At 36.9% G+C, this 20072-nt stretch overlaps 1 protein-coding gene across 1 annotated transcript in view; it reads left to right on the top strand.

The window, feature by feature from the left end:
- Nucleotides 1-16774, top strand: part of banp (BTG3 associated nuclear protein) — a 73720-nt gene extending 56946 nt beyond the window's left edge. Inside the window, exon 13 of the mRNA XM_052122592.1 lies at nt 12555-16774. Within this exon, the coding sequence (XP_051978552.1) occupies nt 12555-12677 (123 nt within the window). The 3' untranslated portion in view covers nt 12678-16774. The remainder of the gene's footprint in view (nt 1-12554) is intronic.
- Nucleotides 16775-20072: the final 3298 nt, after the last annotated feature.

The following is a 20072-nucleotide window of genomic DNA, read 5'->3' as shown; positions in this document are numbered from 1 at the left end:
GTGTGTGTGTGAGTGTGTGTGTGAGTGTGTGAGTGAGTGAGTGAGTGAGAGTGTGTGTGTGTGTGTGTGTGTGAGAGAGAGAGAGAGAGAGAGAAACGGAGCGTGTGTGATCACCTGTTGCCACTCCAAAGCATAGATGCTGTCAGCTTTCTGAAGATCAGCTTTCTCTGTGGAAAAATAGCATTGTCCTCTGCCATTTTGAAGGCAAAATGTGGAAAGTCCAGTAAGAGGTAAGCGCCTTCAGTTTGTGTAATTAATCAGTCTGTTGTGTCTCTCAGCTGTGATAAGCCTTAATGCTGAAGTTGTTCATTTAAAGCCATTTAAAGCTATTTTCTAGCTTTAATAGTGTAGTAGTAATACGAGTGATCACGAAGAGCTGTTGTATGTAACAATGACTAATGGATTCACTTCACGTCATCTAACTGGCTCATAATACACACACAAATTATGCTGGCTAACATATGTAATGTAAAAAAAATACAAAATTAAGAGACACTTGTGGAAAATACAGTAACTCTTAACAAACTTCGATGTGTTTTCTTTACACAAATCTTTTTAAATTCATTAACAAATTTTTTTTTTTTTACTTCGGACACATCAGGTTTGTCTATCAATAATTTTCTTAATTAACGTTTTGTAATATGAATGTTGTCTTTCAGATAATTTTTCTGTCATTCTGACCACTAATAGTCTTTTAAACATTGTGTTTAACAAGTGGTAAATTCTTGCAGTTGAATTGTTAACATGTTATGGTTATGATGGAGCTTTATTGGAGCAACATTGTAGCATGAGTTAACAAATACATTGAAAAGAAACTCTCCTGGCTCCAGGCAAAATCACGCAATTCTGCTTCTTCTCTACGCTGCTCACTTAAGCTGGAGTAATCTCCATTTTCATTTGAATGATCCATATATTTGGTTGAGATAATTATTAGATCTGTTAAATATTTTGCAATTGAACTGCTTAGTTTGTCCTGTTATTATTTTTTTTAATTAATATTTTTTTGTAATATGCCAAGTTAAAAGGATCCGTACAGCATTAACTGAGACAAAACATCTTTCAAGTGTAAGTGAAATGGACCCATACATTTTATTTACCCAGATGAATCAGAATTAAATCCAAACTGAATCAAATTGAACGCTTGTTAATCAGAATCAAATCAAATCTGCAAATCTGTTGTAACCTCTCGAGACATAGGCTATGAATCTAGATGGATGCATTCTGCATTTACTTAGAAACGAACAATGATAGACTTTTCACTGTTCTTTGTTATGGACCAGCCCTCCTTCATTTTTGAACATGTGTTCACAAACAGTCCAAAAACACTAACATGCATCCCCAGTATGGCTTTTGTGAACACAAATGAGAGCTATTTGGTAACAGGGAGGGGGGCTAGGCCTTTACCACAGTTGTCCTTTAAAGTGGTTATGCTGGTACAACCAAAACCTTTCTAGAGGGAGACCTCTGGGGGCTTATGGTTTAAATAATTTTACAAGGCATTTTCTGCCTAATATGATCCTTTGCTAATACTTCATGCAACCAAAGACAATGTTATTAAAATGATGTTCTTATCAGGGCTGCTCGATTAAGGCACAAATCATAATCATGATTATTTTGGTCAATTAAGATCATGATTATTTAACATGATTACTCATTGACTTTGGTTTTAATCAGTCTGCTTGTCCGGTCGGGCAAGTAAAATTCTCTTTCAATTGCCTCTTCAAAAATCCACTTGTCTCAGACAAACGTTAATGTCGAGCCCAGATTAAATATTCTATTCAACATTCTCTGATAACGATTTTTTCTTCTGCAGTTTAGCTCCTTATGTAAATATCTGTTGTTTTAAAGAAGTTTTAGATATTATTTTCGAAAACAAGCCACAAAATGCTAATCAAAAATTATTTTGTTTCAGTGTTTAATGTGCTAAGACTACACTCCCACCTTTATGTTCACTTTGATCCATCTTTAACTTACAAAAAACAAACTTTCTCTTCTTAATAGTGCTGTGTATCACCGATATTCTTCATGATAAGATACACAGTGAACGTGACACATATATTATTATTCACTACAACATGAGCCATCACGTTATAATCTAGCTGCAGCACACGGGTAACTCACTGACCGCACAGAGAAATGCTAGTTTCTGAGTTTATTTCATAACCCACTTCATTATTATTTTAACTTGAATAAAGGATGCTTTAAAGTTATAACGCTAGGGTGTTTCATTGCGAAATGGAATGCGGCAAAATAATAATTTTATCTCGATTAGCTTTTTTTCATAACCGTTGGAAGCCAAAATCATAATTGAAAATAAAATTTGATTAACCGCCCAGCCCTTGTTCTGATGACAATTTCAACTCAGTTTGGAAGATTATGTGAAGCTTCTATGTTCAAATATTTTCATGTGTTTGTATGACACAAAACACGGAAGTGCCTTTGTGGCAGCGGGGGTGCGGTCAAGCGTCCGTCCGGAGAGAGACAAAGCGGTAAGAGCGCTTAAACCTGAGCTAAATTATGTCTAACACCTGTCTCTAATTCCAGTGAGCATGGGGAGAGTGGCATATAAATGGCCATGCGACCGCCAGAGAGGGAGAGAGAGAACGACATGAGTGACCAGGGACTGGTGTGCCATATTAAATGTTTATTGCAAAGCTGAAGATTTTATATTGAAATTTATAGTGTTGTGAAGACTGAGAGAAGGTTATGTTAACAAAGTTTGTGTCACATGTTGATTTAATTTGGAGAGGACTGCACAAACATAAAAATGCACTGGACCGCATATCATACCCCTGTCTCGTCCTTTCCACACCCTTCAACCAGTTATTAGTGATGGGACAATGTGGTTATCTAACAATTCAATTTGATTTACAATATTAGGTTCACAATTCAAGATAATCTAGATTTGCTATGGCAACACGTAAATGACGAAGTTCGACAGAAAATTGCGTTTATTTTTGAGGAAGATGTTTGAACAATATGCACATTATAATTCCTCATCAGAATACATTTCAGAATATAAATGCTCAAAGTTCAAATAGAGTTTCCTATATACATTTTTATATAAGAAAAAGATCACAAGCAAATAAACTTTCAAAAATTGTTGGCTTCATTCAGGCTGATGAGGTGCAGGACAAGCCGTATAACTGAACAGAACATGTTCCTTTATAACAGGGGTACCCAATACGTCGATCGCAAAGGCAATGCTGGTAGATTGCACAAAATTTAAATGTATTTCGTTAAATTTTAATACAAATAAATATAATGTTTTTCCATATTTTAGTTTCTGTCTGACTTGCACTTGATGAGTACATTTTGACCAGGTGAGATTTTTGTTTATTCAGTTGCCATGACAACTAGTTTTGCGCCTTCCAAGGGCTTCTGAGAACAGAGCGCGAAATTGCGAAGCTAGCAGTTTTTGAGGCTAGCTACCAGCAGCTTCTGCCCGGATTATACAAAACTGTCTGATTCAATTCAGTGCAAATCATCAGAATAAGGTAAATGCCCTGGCTATTTTTTATATTGTGCTGTAGGTGCTTTGGGTTTAGTGTTAAAATTGAATGATATCAACATTGAACATTATTATATTTTTTTTATTAATTAGAAGATGAATTCCATGTAGGCATAAATGCAGTAGTCCCAACAAGCATTAAAAAAAAAAAAAACTGTGTTTTTTTAGTTGGTAGATCTTATTGAGTTGGTCATTTAAAAGTAGATCATCACGCAAAAAAGTGTGGACACCCCTGCTTTATAACATGCAAGGGACTGCTGTACTTGTTTCTCTTTTCCTATTTGCTGTCTTTTTTAAGAATGGCGGCAGTTTGGTGAGTGTCTTTCAGTTTAGAGCACATTAACGAGAGAAGAGTCGCACGGTCCAAGGGCGTCATCCAGGGGCGTCAATCACCAATTTGTTTATTTATTTGTTTTTTTGAGGGGGCACCAAGGTCAGCTCATCAACTAAACTAAAATACTCATCTACATCAACTAAAATATTTTTGTCATGATGACAAAGCAACTGATGTCTTGAGCTTATGTAAATGAGCTTGACAAATTGCTGTCTCAATCCGTTTGCTGGCCCACGGCGCCTTTCTCCCGTTGAAAATACGGAACATGTGATTAAAGATTTCTGCCACAGCCAATCTTTTTATATGCAATAATCATATAATTTAATTATTTTAGAATTTCAAATAACCCATTCAAAAGTCTCTTGGCTCAAAAATCAAAAGGGGGCACATGCCTCAATCTGAATGGGCATGACGCCACTGACCGCATCCATGCTAAATGTGATTCAAAGTTACGTTTCTTTGAACTTTTGGTCAACAACCGACTGTAAAGAACAAAAAGGATATTAAAAGACACATTATTAAATGCAAGTGGAGTGTGTTGATCTCATCTATGGGGATACATTACACTCATATATTCAGTTAATATTCAGTTCTCATTTTAAGCAATTTTAAGCATTTTTCATGAAAAAAAGGTGATTTTCCAGGTATTATAGTACGTACTTACATTTTTAAAAGCTTTATTCAACCATTTAATTGCTTCAAGGACCTTGTGCGAACCCAGTAAATAGTGTAGAAAAAAGCAACCGAGCAATTTTGGTTTTGAATTGACAGATATATCAAATTTTGCTATGTTCTGTATGGTTTGTCATTTATTTTGGTCTGCAATATTTCAAAATTTGATATATTGTCCCATCCTTAAAGATTATATGAGATATTTTGATTTTTTTAGTTGAACAAATACTTCAACGGAATCAGAATCCTCCAGAATTAGTTGCTATTGGTACAATAGTGACGTTTTGGGTCACTGGATAAAAGTTAGTCAAATTACATTCGTTATATTTTGTGCATTTTTTGCCTTTGTTTAATACAAAAGTGGAGAGGGAGACTGGAAACAAGTGAAAAGAATCAGGACTCAAATCTGGTTCAGCTGTGACGCTTCCGCAACAATGTCGAAGCACTGCGCACAAGGCAATGTCTCAGATATGAGATTCCGTTTTGAGAGTTTACTCATCATTTACACACTGTGTCTTGATTAATATCAAATCCAATTTAATGGCACAGACATTTTGAAGGTAATTTTATTGACCCCCTTGAGTACTGTTTTGTTACCCCCCAGTAACTCATGAAAGCATGTTAAGTACGGGACCGTGTGCTTGCACTGCCTTGCCCAAGCATTCACATCTGCGATTGCATACTTGTGCAAACCATCTTCACAATGATCCCTTTTTCCTTCTTTTTAAAGCACAATCTTTCACAGGATGTGCTGTACCTTGGCTAAATTGGTTGTACAGCTTAAAAATAGTCTCAATGCTCTTTGTTATCGGATTGACCTGCATCTTTCTTTTCTTCCCTCTCATGGATACACACACTTGCATTCTGGCTGACCTTCAAATATGTAGAGTCTCATCTCTAAACAAGCTGTACGAAACCCACAGAAACCGGTTTGTGGGAAAATCATGATGATTTCCTCCTTGCTTAGCCAAACCCCATCAGTGGGCCTTAGTTTTATCTCTATCCTCACTTGTTGACTTGCTTGGTGGTCTGGACTCCTTCCAGATTGGTGCGGCAATTATACATCAAAGGGGTTGAGGAAGATATTTAATGGTGAAGACTTTGATGCTTGAGCAAAGTGTTGCATATGCAATGTTTGACGCAAATCAACACCGTAAACCTCTGCAAATCGGTTAGAGATAACTGCTGTTTTGTGACAACCACCTGTCGCTGTGACATGGAGAATAAAACAAACAGCTGCTGAAGGATATGAATAATCATTATGGCATGGTTTTACTGGAAAATATTGGACAGGGCTTAACAAGCTGACAAAGAGGAAAACCTCTGTTTTTGGGAGGACAACTCACCATCATTGGTTACATCTAAATTCATGCTTACATGTATTATATATTGTCTAAAGGGGCGTTCACACTGACAATGATTTTCAGCAATGAAGTTACCAACATTGGCTAGTTTCAATGAGAATTTTCGATTTGAGATGACATGAGCAACACAGTTCATTAGCGATGCAAAAAGGTTTAGGAGAGTTCAACTTTATGCGAATCAACATTGATGTTATGCTGCATTAACCAATGGGAGTGCAGACAGTGGACTCTTGATCAACTCCCTGATACAGTCATGTGTGAACACTTATAGCAACCAACAGTATAGCGACTTGGTGTTTAGCACCCCTTAACAAGTGCCTTATAGGTCATGATTAGAGCACGTCAAAAAAAGAACACTTGCAGTCATTCAGAATATCTATTTTTTAAATGTGTCATGTCATGAAAAATCGAATTTTCTGTCTTATGAAAAACAAGTTACAATACATTCTACTGTATGTAAACATTCTTTCAGAGCTAAAAACTTCTTCCCAAGTTGATCTATATCAAACCCAACAACAAACCCACATATTTGTAAGTAAGAGTTTATTTCTCTCTGCAAAAAATGGCACATAAATAGAAGTCTTAAAAGTACAGTAGCAAAAAAAGTATATATATATATATATATTTTAATTTAACAGTGTTCTTGCAAGGAGTTTATGTTCTGACCTGTTGCAGCCACAGTGAGTGACTGGGCATTTTGAGTTATTCGGTTTCTATAGAGCACAACAGTGCCTATAAGGGGTGTAACGTTTCACTCCTCTCACAATTCAGTTCCGTTCACTATACTGAGCTCACGGTTTGATTCATGATTCTTAAACTAAGTATGAATCAAGGAAATTTAAGATGGACTTTGTATTATTATTATTACTTTAAAGACATCCAAAACAGGTTATTTCCTTTGAATTTAAGCTAATAGAACAATTCTTAATAGTGCTAAATGATACATCAGAGATGTACTGGGATGGAAATTAAGCCCAGAACAGGGCAATGTAGACACCAAATTAAAATATTAGCTAATAATTCTGCTTTACAGAATTAATTTAGATACTGTCAGAAGTTTACATGCACTATGTTAGTATTTGGTAGTATTGCCTTTAATTGTTTAACTTGGGTCAAACATTTTGGATAGCCTTCCACAAGCTTCTCCCAATAAGTTGCTGGAATTTTGGCCCATTCCTCCAGACAGAACTGGTGTAACGGAGTCAGGTTTGTAGGCCTCCTTGCTCGCAAATGCTTAAAATTCTGCCCCTCTCATTTCTGCCCACAAGTTTTTTATCAGATTGAGGTCAGGGCTTTGTAATGGCCACTTCCTGGCTGATGTCTTGAGATGTTGCTTCAATATATCCACTTAATTTTCCTTCCTCATGATGTCATCTATATTGTGAAGCGCACCAGTCCCTCCTGCAGCAAAGCACCCTTCTCATGCTTCACAGCTGGGATGGTGTTCTTCAGCTTGCAAGCCTCACCCTTTTTCCTCCAAACATAATGATGGTCATTATGGCCAAAAAGTTCAATTTTTGTTTCATTAGACCAGAGGAAATTTCTCCAAAAAGTAAGATCTTGTTCCCCATGTGCACTTGCAAACTAGCTTTTTTATGGCAGTTTTGGAGCATTGGCTTCTTCTTTGCTGAGCAGCCTTTCAGGTTATGTCAATATAGGACTCGTTTTACTGTGGATATAGATACTTGTGTACCTGTTTCCTCCAGCATCTTCGCAAAGTCCTTCCTTTACTGTTGTACTGGGATTGATTTGCACTTTTCGCACCAAACTACATTCATCTCTATGAGACAGAATGCATCTCCTTCCTGAGTGGTATAGTGGCTGTGTGGTCCCATGGTGTTTATACTTGCATACTATAGTTTGTACAGATGAACGTGGTACCTTCAGGCATTTGGAAATTGCTCCCAAGGATGAACGAGACTTATGGAGGTCCATAATTTTTTTTTCTGAGGTCTTGGGTGATTTTCTTTTGATTTTCTCATGATGTCAAGCAAAGAGGCTCTGAGTTTGAAGGTAGGCCTTAAAATATATCCACAGGTACACCTCCAGTTGACTCCAGTTAGCAAATTAGCCTATACTAAGCTAATTTGCTAATTCCCTAAAGGCTTGACATCATTTTCTGGAATTTTCCAAGCTGCTTAAAGGCATTATCATTAAACCTCTGAAAACTTTAATCTAAAATTGCACGGTCAGAGCAGATAACTCTCATGCTTCAAACAGACATTCAATCCCTCGCTCTGTAAAAAGGAACGTCTCTCTCCGGCATCTGGTGCTCCCTGTATTACATTTGCTTTTCTGTTTCAGTTTTCAGTTTCAGCCTAACTCAATGTACAACACATGTGGCTGCTAGTGTGCAATCATATTTTAGACCTCACTGTGTGCACTTAAGCAATTTCCATTTTTATGCCCACGTTGCATGGGCATAGGATTTGATAGTTTGTATTTGATAGAATAGACGCTAGAAGAAAAAAAAGTCCAAACTCCACAATGTGCATCGTCACAATTTTGAACTGCAAAGTGTCGTGGCACTAGAAACTGATACACCCAATAGTGCCCATAGCTCTAAGCCATGAACCAAATAAACCAGATCCAAGTTGAATCACAACATTACAAACTTAAATTTGAAGTAAAAAAGTATTTGAAAATCAGACAAAAAGACCAAGGTACAACACTGTGTACTTAACGACTTTCATGAGCTCACAAACTACAATCCCACAAAGCATTGCAAATGACGTAATTGAATTAAAATCTTTGGAAAAATATCAAACTATTGATTTAAAGTTGCTGATACAATAAAAGTACAGAAACAATATAAAGTATACTGCAAAATATTCCGAAATATACGAATACAGTATATCAGTATTTTGAGAATGTAAGGAGATGACTTGCTTTTTTTATGGGGTTTGCCGAAACTCTTGATTGGTGGATCTTTTTCTAAAAGTTCATGGCTTGTGTAGTTCTTTACCCAATGAAAATTAAGTTGCCATCTCACTACTGTGAGGTCTGTCTATAAACATTTGAAGATTTTTGTTAATTGATCATTAATTTATGATTAAAAAATGAACAGGACTTTTTCTTCTGAACCCAACAGTTGCACTCTATTTACTTGTTGCCGAAAACTTGACGCTTCGCACCTGTTTAGACCTTGGTTTCGGTTTACTAGCATTATAAGTGGACTTATATAATGCAAAAAAAAAAAAAACATAAAATGGAGCTGCAGGAAACCGGCCCTTGAGGACCTTGCTCTTGGCACCTAACTTGAAAAGCACAGTCAGAGAGTGTTTTGTATCAACTCTGCTGTGTTTTAGGACTTTTGGGGCCATGCCCTTAAGTACAGATTGAGTCTTTGCATCGTGCAGGTGTGCAGCCCGTTCCCTGGCTCGTGTTTGGGAAGAAATGACTCACTCTGATGTGACTCATCCTGCATCGTCTCCCCCTCCTTCTCCTCCTCTCTATCTTTTTTACGGATTGTTTTTATTTGGATGACTGAGATGAAGCTTAGCCTTCATCTGACTACTTACTTTTGCTCTTTTTCCATCTGTTTTGTTTTTCCCATACATTGTTTTGGTTATATCAATCCGTACCTGTCAAAGTTTTATTTGTGTCTGCTTTCACTGCCGCCATCAATATTGTTTAAGACCCCATGAAACAAAAGTGGGAGTTTTGTGTATTTTAGCTACAGTATATGCTAGTGAACTTCTAGTTGACAAAATTCGCTTTTTGAAAATATACACATTTAAGATTGACAAAATTTCTCTTGTGGGAAAACAGACCAAAACCCCTTTTTGTCCAGTCAAATTCTAGCTCCCTAGAATGAAAACATCCCTCCCCCTAATACCACGTGACTGGACGAGCAATCACAAGTAGCAAAACATGGTTCATGACTGTGCTGTAAACTGAAAGCTATTGCATATACACAACTGTCCAAAAGTTTGGGGTCACTTGACTGAAATGTTTCTAATGATCTTAAAATCTTTTGATCTTAAAGCATATGCTTAAGTGTTTGAAATTAGTCTTGTAGACAAAAATATATTTGTGCCAACATGTTAATTTATTTAATTACAAAACTGAAAATGTATAATAAAAAAAAGGGTTTGAAATTGATGACTTGGACCAAATAATTAAGAAAACCACCAATTAGTGTCCAGCATATAGATGGGAACTCCTTCAATACTTTTTAAAAAGCATCTCAGTGTGATTCATCAAGAAGTTGCTTGAGAAAATGTCAAGAGTTCATGTCTGCAAATTCTAGGCAAAGCTTGACTACTTTGAAGATGCTAAAATATAACACAGTTTTGATTTATTTTGGATTTTGTTTAGTCACAACATAATTCCCATATTTCAATTTTATATTATTCCATAGTTCTGATGACTTTACTATTATTCTAAAATGTGAAAAAATAAATAAAATGCAAATAATTAAAGAATGAGTAATTGACTAAACTTTTGAACGGTAGTGTATATACATTTTAAAATAATGGATGAGCTCTTCAATATGTCCCATCCCAACTTGCTGTTTCAATAGGAAAAATGTAAACATGGGGGAAAAGTGCTTTGCAATTTCATGGGGTTTCTAAAGAATCATGAAAACTTTATGCACAATATTTATACAATTTAAAAAATACACTCAGTGACCACTTTATTAGTTGCACCTACTTATTCATGGGATTATCTAATCAGCCAATCGTGTGGCAGCAGTGCATAAAATCATGCAGATATGGGTCAGGAGCTTCACTTAATGTTCACATCAACCATCAGAATGGGGAAAAGATTTGATCTCAATGATTTCACCCATGGCATTTCTGTAACTGCTGATCTTATGGGATTTTCACACACAACATTCTCTAGAATTTACTCAGAATGGTGCTAAAAATAAAAAACATCCAGTGAGCAATCCAGTAATAAATTCAAAACACTGATATAGACAACTAGAGCTGCAAATAACAAATATATTAATTAGTTGCTTTTTATGATTATTATTTTTCGATTAATTGGATACAAAGTAACCATTTAATTTCCTGAATTGTATTGAAAAACACAAATTCTTTATACAACCCCAATTCCCCAAAAGTTGGGACAGTATGACAAATGCTAATAAAAATTAAAATGGATGATATATAAATTATATTTACCCTTTATTATATTGAAAGAACCACAACTACACATTATATGATGTTTGTCCTTGTGAATCTCGTAGTTTTTTTAAAAAATGTACAGTAATTTCAAATCAGATGATTGCAACACACTTCAGAAATGTTGGGACAGTCAGTGTTTACCACTGTGAAACATCACCATTTCTTCTAATAATACTTATAAAAAATTTATGCACTGAAGACACAAGTTTGTTAAGTTTAGAAAGTGGAATTTCCCCCCATTCATCCATTATGTAGGTCTTCAGCTGCACAATCACACAGGTCTTCATTACCGTATTGTGCGCTTCATAATGAACCACACATTCTCAATTGGAGATGGTCAGCACTGCTGGCAGGCCAATCTAGCACCCGCACTCTCTGCTTACACAGCCATATGTGGTTTGATGTTGTCCCGCTAGAAAATGCAGGGATGTCCCTGCATGCTGCGAGGTCCTGATGCTGCGATTTCGCCTGCCTGATAATAGCAGTGAGAGCAGCCCATGACTCGGGTGGCTGGGGTCTCTGATGATCCAATCTTTTTTCACACACCTCCTGTTTTATATGTCCTGGAGGGAGGGAAGCTGGCAGTTCGCAACACCCTTTGCCGGGCTTTGTGGTTGTGGGCGGTGCTATTGCCGTACCAGACGGTGATGCAGCCAGTCAGGATGCTCTCTACAGTGCTGGTGTAGAACCGTGTGAGGATATGGTGGTTCATTCCAAACTTCCTCAGCCGTCTCAGGAAGAAGAGGCGCTGGTGAGCCTTCTTCACAATGGCCTCAGTGTGGACGGACCATGTGAGTTCCTCAGTAATGTGGACACCGAGGAACTTGAAACTGCTGACTCGCCCCACCAGTGCTCCTTTAATGGTGATGGGGCTGTGTTCTCTGTCTTTCTTCCTGAAGTCCACCACAAGCTCCTTGGTTTTACTGACGTTGAGGGAGAGGTTGTGCTCCTGACACCAGCGTGTCAGAGTGTGCACCTCCTCTCTGTAGGCTGTTTCATCATTGTCAGTGATCAGACCTACCACCGTCGTATCGTCAGCAAACTTAATGATGGCATTGGAGATATGTGTTGCCACACAGTCAATAGAGGAGTGGGCTGAGAACACAGCCCTGCAGGGCTCCAGTGTTGAGGGTCAGTGATGAGGAGATGTTGCTGCCCAAAAGTAGGCTTTGTAGACTTTATATCTGATTCAAGATGCTTAATTCAAATGTATTTTTAATTTATATTTAATTTTGTCAGAGTAACACCCTAATTATTGACATTTTTATTTACTTGTTTATTTATTTATTTAATTCAATGTGATTCTTAATTGTTATTCTGCACAGTACTTGCCAAAGGTCTATTGCCTTATTCTGCTCAAATTTGTTTTATCTTATTAAAAACAAAAGTTGACATTTTACAAAAAGCTTATTTTTCCTCTTCTTGAAATTCCTGATGTATTTATAATTTTAAATATTTTTATATTTTCAAGACAGAGAGCATGATTTCACGTCATCTACCCGCTCCCTTTAAATCTCTTCCATTCTCTGTTTTCTCAGGCAGATGCTCTGACTCCAACGCTGCAGGAGGAGATTGATGTTAAGGAAGCCATTCAGCTCCAACAAAGTGAGAATGGTGAGATGGTCCAGATCCAGGTGCCCATGAACACCATCGGCACATGAGATGCTCACGCAAACGTAAAACAAATATTCAGCGAGAACATGGAGCAGGTGAAACCAAGTAGAGTGGGCGCTCAAGCTCTCTAATTCTCAAACAAAAACCATCATCTTCAGACAACAATTATTGGTGAAATCCATGTAAAGCAAATGCAATTGTTTTATGTGTCAGCTCTTTTGGAAACTACTGGTAGTCCCCCACCAATAACAGTAATAGCATCCAATCTGCTTATTAACATATAAGCAATGTTGGCTTCAATGCTGTGGCTCATCAAATATCTTGGGCTCCTGTCACAGTGCAGAACAACATGGAAAAATACCTTTTCGTCTTTGGTCTATCTTTGCAGTACCTCTTAAGCAAAGAACAGGGATGTTCAACTAGATATTGGAGCAAACTGTCAGGGTTCAAACTGATAATGTAATACCCAGTTGAAATGAACTGTCCTTCTCATAATTTTAGTACATGTGCATTACACTTTCTGTTGTCTCCATACGAACCAGCAACATTGTAAGATATGTGTTGATTCATAACTCTAGATTTTACAGTTCTCCTTTTTGATTGTGTGTGTGTGTTAGTGGGGCAATTGGGGATTATTTAAGGATGTCCCTTCTCCCTCATCAATATATGATTTGTTTTCAGAATGGTTAGCCCAGATAATGTTTGTTTCACATTTGTTTATTGTACAAAAAAAACTACTGAAAGTTTTGTGGAGCTTATGTAGAGCAGTTTACTAAAACACAACAAAAATGTGATAATGTAGTATATGAATTATGTACTTTTCACACACACACACACACACATATATATATATATATATATATATATATGTGTGTGTGTGTGTGTGTGTGTGTGTGTGTGTGTGTGTGTGTGAAGGATTTGTTCAAAATGAATAAATGACTGTTGTTTCCATATATAGGATCCTGAGTTTTCTATGCAACAGTAACAATAACTGTCAGACCAAATGTAAAGGACTAAAGTCCCTTTCAAGGCAGTTCACCTGGTGGCCGTCTTTGGAATGCTCTCATGCAGCTGTTTTCTATCCATGCAACCAGAATAAAAGTAAAGCTCCTATCTACTTGTATGGGAAAGACAAAATCACCAAAATGGTTGGTCAAGATTACGATCAAAGAACATGTTTCAAATCAGCAGTGAAGTCTGACAACAATAGTCTCATAAACTGCTTTAACCCAGATCACGGCAAAAAAAAAATATATATATATATACATGTTTATTTTTTTAGGGTGGTTCAGCTAATGCGCAGGAGCTTTCTTGAGTTAACTGACAGATGATGTCTGTTTCTGAAAGGGGATTGGCTCTTATACCTTTAAGGTGGGACTTTCTACATCTGCCATGTTGGGCGTTCCAATTTCTACTGATTTTGTTCAAGCGCTCTGTCTCAGGCTCGATAGTCTCTGGTAGGACCCAGGTTTTGGCAGATTATGTGTATATTTGGAATGGCATTCTATCTTACTACTCACTATTTTTGCAGTGTGCAGATGTAATGTATACTGGGGATATTTTACATTTTCTGTATGCATGTAAAAACAGGAGGACTTACAACATTTGCCAAAATCTGCAGTATACAACCTGATGATCCAAAAATAAGATGACTATAAAAATAATAGGTGAACAGACAAAATATACATGAAATATGCTTGTTGCTGTATTCTTGGAGGTTTTGTTTTTGAGGCAATGAAAAAATTATTATAAAGCAATGCACACACTTGATGAGTGTATGCAGGAGGACACAGGAGAGTGGTTTCTTCACAAGTAAGGCTTTAATTAATAAAATCCTGCGCTTTACAGCTTCACAATAACTCATCAGCTTCACAATAACTCATCAGCTTCACAATAAAAATGAATCAGTTTCACAACAATAACTCATCAGCTTCACAATAACTCATCAGCTTCACAATAACTCATCAGCTTCACAATAAAAATGAATCAGTTTCACAACAATAACTCATCAGCTTCACAATATGGTCTTTTGTCCATGAATCTCTCTGCATCTTGTCGGTGGCGTGGTCCTTTTATACCGCTCTCACCAAACTCACTGCAATTAGAAACAGGTGTTAATCATAATCTGGCTCAGGTGTATGCACCCTTACCGCTTTCTCTCTCTCTGGGCGGATGCTGGACCACGACCCCGCTGCCACATAAGTATTTCAGGTTTATTTACAGTGTAAGTTACAGAAATACTCAAACCAGCCCATCTGGTTAATGTTCACATCAACCAGCAGAATGGGGAAACATTTTTATCTCAGTGATTTAGACCATGGCATGCTTGGTGAATAGTATCTCAGAATGTCGAACATGTCGACATGTCGAACCGTGAGGCTCATTGGCTGCAACAGCAGAAGACCATGTTGGGTTCCACTTCTGTCAGTCAAGAACAGAAAACTGAGGCTAAAGTGGGCCTACCATTTGTGTACCTCAGCAGAAATCAGATTTTTCAGACCAGGCAATGTTTTTCCAATTGTCCACTGTCCAGTTTTGGTGAGCCTGTGCCCACTGCAGCCTCAATTTCCTGTTCTTTGCTGACAGTAGTGGTACCCGGAGGGGTCTTCTGCTGCTGTAGCCCATCCGCCTCAATGTTCGACATGTATGTTCAGAAATGCTTTTCTGCATAGTACTGTTGTAACATGTTTATTTGGGTTACTGTTACCTTCCAGTCAGCTTTGACCAGTTTGGCCATTTTCATCCACAGAACTGCCACTGACTGTTTTTCTGTCTCTCACACCATTGTAAAAAGCTTCAATAAAGAAAAAACGAACCCTAGTAACCGTGTCCTAACATGCAAACTTTAACCATGCAAATTGGCTGATATTCCAATGCAAAACAAACTTTTAAGAACTAAAATTGTTTTATAAATGTTTTCCCCACACACACTGAGTTCAGCCAATCTAATAATGTGACTAAATTCAGTATTCTTTAAAATATATCAATATAAGTTATTGGGACACATGATTAGCATGCTCATTTCCCATTCTGAACATAGCAATTATGCATTAACAGTGTTGCAAGTTGAGCGTCAGTGGTAATTGTGTGTTTAGGCTTTCAAAGGTCATCAGGCATTGTGGTTTAAGATGATTTCAAGCTAATGAGTGGGTGTGATAGCAACCAGCTAGATTTCTTTAATATATGTTTGTTACTCTGTGTTTGTTCAGTATTTATGCGGATTTGGTTCAGTTGACCAGAACAGCATAGTGAGAGTCTTGAGACTGTTTTAGTTCTCATAGCTCACAGCATATTCTCTCTGAGCCCCCAAAACTCCCACTCAAACTCCCTCATCTCTAATGGGACCTAGTTAGCCTCTCCTCTTTTATGAGAGATGGATGGAATATCACAGATTGTAACCACTGGGCCGGTTGTCATGGCGAAAGTACAAGACGCACTCTTGAGTTGCTAACTCATCCTTTCCCGCTGTGGTGGGTTTTCATCAAATGTATCCGTTGGATTATTTGTGTCTGAAGGGCAGGGCGAGGAAAATAAAAAACATTTTTGGAGCTTTGTTGAGTGTTCCCACGCACCCTAAAACATAATGGTGTATTTTGGAACGTGCACAGAAAGCAGGCCTTTGAAACGCTGATAACATTTCTCCTTTTTGCTTTGTTTTTCTTTCTGTCTCAAAGTCTTTGATTAGCTCTCTTGTACTCCATCCATAATATCTCAGATTCCTATTTTTCTCACATGTTCTCTTCCATTAATTTCTCTGCATTTCCTTTGTTTCTTCCCTGCAATTCTGTATTGGTCTTGTCTGAATAATATCAATTGATCGCTATGTTTGTTTCCCCTAACAGATTTGAACTTTTAGATTAACAAGCCATTCAAAGTGCAAATATAATCAAATACAGATAAAGAGTGTACGTGAAACTGCTTGAAACGTGTTTTGAAGTTTAATTTTATGGTGTTGAGGATCTGTGCTAAAGTGTCTAATGACTGTCTTAGCTAGAAAATATAACTGTAACCACACCACATTATTGTCAGTCAGTATTTTTGAATTTTGTGCCAAGAACATGGTGGTCCACAGAAAACAACCATAAAAAAACATTAAAAACCCATTAAATTTTTTTCTTTTTTTAAGAATTTCTGAAAAAACAAAAAATACTACACATAGCATAATTTTATTTCAGTTAAAGCAATATTCAAGTAGAACTGAATTTTTTTTTCTTTAAAGAATTTTTGAATAAATACATAAAAGATTTTGGTAGACTGGATTTTTATAGTATTAATATTATATATATTGTACTCCATTACAATGTACATGTGAAGCTTAAAATTATAAAATTATATAATTATAAAATTATAAAAGCACTTACATTAATTCTTCTGTTAAAAATCATGTATAATTTGAGCTATAAAGTTGTTCAAATTACAGTCATTTGAGGTTTGAGGGTTTGTTGACATTACATCATCATGGCAATGAAGTTGTAAAATTGACTATAATTTTACACAGAGAAGGTCAGTAAATGATTTTATTACACTAAAATCATGTAACTCACATATTGTTCATGTCTTGTGGCTTTACTTTTAATAAAGTATTTTAACATAAAAAATTGGCCCCATTCACTACCATTGGAAGAATTTCACTGAAACCAAATTGTTGCTTTTTAAAAGAAAAGGAGTGGCGAGTCAAAATAAATTTTTGTGGTAATCAATATTATGCCACAAATGCTGTCAATTGAGCTTAACTTGTATTGAACCTGGAATATTCCTTTAAAGGTGCAATATGTAACAATTTTCATGTAATATTCACCTTTCTATTGCCAATGTGTGAACAGCTTGTAACGCAATTAAACAAATTTGCCCTTACCGAACTTCCTAGGTCGCCTATTAAAGCCTGTAGACTGATTTTCATGTGAAGGGAGAGGGTCAGTTTTGCCAGGAAAATCCAAATGATGTGACGTTTATGAGCGTTCCAGAGAGCCTTGCCTCATTAATAGCTTCTCTTCCGCGTCAACAGACAGTCTGCAACACTAGGTAATGTTATCTTAGAGATGGAATCCAGCTAACGTCTGGCTCCCAACACAACACCGACTCCTACACAAATTCAGAGTAAGCCAAAAAAATTTAAAATGATCTACTGAATCCCGTCTGGCTAAGTGCGAACGTGATCGTGGTCGAGCGAAAACTACTGTAGAGTGAACATCGGCAGGGCATTTGATTCCTGTAGGGACCTTCATTCGGTTTTGGCAATCAAAACCGACCCTGAATTGGCGCTCTTCTTATTGGACAGGTAAGCTTACATAACTGCAAAACATGTGAAATATAGAGCCATAAGGATTGATCTGTGTCATTTTAGCTAAACTACAATAACACATGAAATGAATGCTAGACAATGTTCAAGATAATGCAAAAAGCTCCATTCATTAGTGTAATGTAACTTCACATATACATTACATACACATTCTATAATAATAAAACAATAGCGCATCGACACATCAAAATGACAGTTGTGATGATGGAATACTGAATTGTGTCAACATATTTATAATGCACAGTCTATTTTATAAATAGCTACTGTCATCATTTTAGCTAACAGCTATTGATATAGCCGACATAGTCTATCGTATAAATGCAGTCAATGTATCATGCAAAGAAAAGTGATCAAACTACAGTCTCGCATAGTCAGACCTACAGTATATCCACACTTTATTTAGCCCTGTTCCAGCACTGGAGAGTCAAATATAATATACAGTCTCAAAGTTAGTAGTAAAACAATCATAACTGTGTAATTTTAATTATGCTAACTCATCTGTCAGCATGATGTCGGTGAATCACGTTGTCTCTTTGTACATTATGTAATTGTTTTTGATTCTCTATGGAGTGTGAGCGCGAGTGTGAGCGCGAGCAACAGGTAGCTGGCTGTAGTTCACTTAATAGCCACAGGTGTCATTAATAACAAGGGTTTCTGAAGCTTACATACTGCACCTTTAAGGAATCTCTCACTCCATTTTCTCAAATGTTCTGTTTTTCTCACTTGTTCTCTTCCTTCCATTCTTTTATCTGAGTGTCTGTGCTTTTTAGTATTTCCTTCCCTCTTCCCAGCAGTTCTATGTTGGTATTTTCAGGTCTTGGACCGCTGTCCAAAACAAATCTGTCTCTAATGGGTACAAGTCAGCGTCTCCGCTGTTGCTGAAGATGGATGAAATATCTCAGAATATAACAGTCTGGACGTTTAAGATTTTAGACTCCAGGCCGCTAGCCAGGAACTGCTGATGAGTTCTCATGGCGAAGACACAAAACTTAGTTACCACATTATGGAGTGGCGATAACATGTCTATATGATATTACAGTGGGGTCGTTCCTACTATAAAATAAATGGTCTTGTCTTTTAAAATATTTGTTTGTCACAATATCATAATTAAGTGTGCAATTTTGATTTGGTTTGAGCAGATGTTGCCATTTTTGTCCCTGGAGCTATTCACTAGCAATAAAAAATGACAACTTTTGCCAATTTAATAATCCTACAATGTCTAGCGTCTGTAATGTCACCAAACCTAATTTTTTAAAGAGTTTAATATGAAGGTTCTGCATAACAGGACTGATCCTTTGACAGATGGCATGCCGCCCCAGCACTGTTTGGTCTGTCCCACATTTCCACTTGAAATTCCTTCTAATAGACTTGATCTTGATTTTTTGGGTTGTAATAAAACAGTCAAAACAAGAACGTTCTCTGTCTCCAAACACTTGTTTATCTTCTGATAACTCAGTGCAAGATAGCCAAAGGTCTATTGCGAGTTCAGTGAACAGGAGAATTTATGATCCTAATGTTCCATAGTGGCGTGTTTTATGAGTTCACTGCAAAGTCCCACGTATGACAATTCAAGTCATGCTTTTGTGCGTGAACTCATGCCTGAAGTGAATTTACAGGTTTCTTTTATTTTCAGGACCATCTGAGCAAAACGCTGATTTACGTGGCCGCAACCGAGACCTACATGACCGGTATCAGTGTAGTTTCTCAACCCAGTAATCAAATTATCTTCCAAGGATTAGACCTTGTTTTGAACATTGATTAACGTGGTCAAAGCTGATATTGCTGGTCCAACAAACCATTACATCATTTAAGAAAAGCAACACTCCCAAATTATTTTTTTAATAAAAAGACGCCACTAGTAGTTAAACAATTCTTTTATTAAAATGCATTGCTTAATGATGGGAAAAATATTAATCAGATCCAGAAGTTAACTAAGGAATATCCAAATGCACAACAATGATGGATCATGATCCTTGTGGGATTTGAACCTAAAACCTTTCAGTTAACAGCATGGTTTTTTAACTACTAAGCAAAACCATAACTCTTGTAACCTGTTTGTGTAAAATTAATGCAGATTGCTATTTTGATAATAATAGTTAATGGATCAACCCTTGTAGGATTTGAACATACAACCAGTTGGTTA

Source organism: Xyrauchen texanus, chromosome 49 (genome assembly GCF_025860055.1).
Source record: "Xyrauchen texanus isolate HMW12.3.18 chromosome 49, RBS_HiC_50CHRs, whole genome shotgun sequence".
Lineage (NCBI taxonomy): Eukaryota > Metazoa > Chordata > Actinopteri > Cypriniformes > Catostomidae > Xyrauchen > Xyrauchen texanus.
The sequence above is the reverse complement of the archived record's forward strand: the minus strand, read 5'-3'. Positions and strand labels throughout refer to the sequence as shown.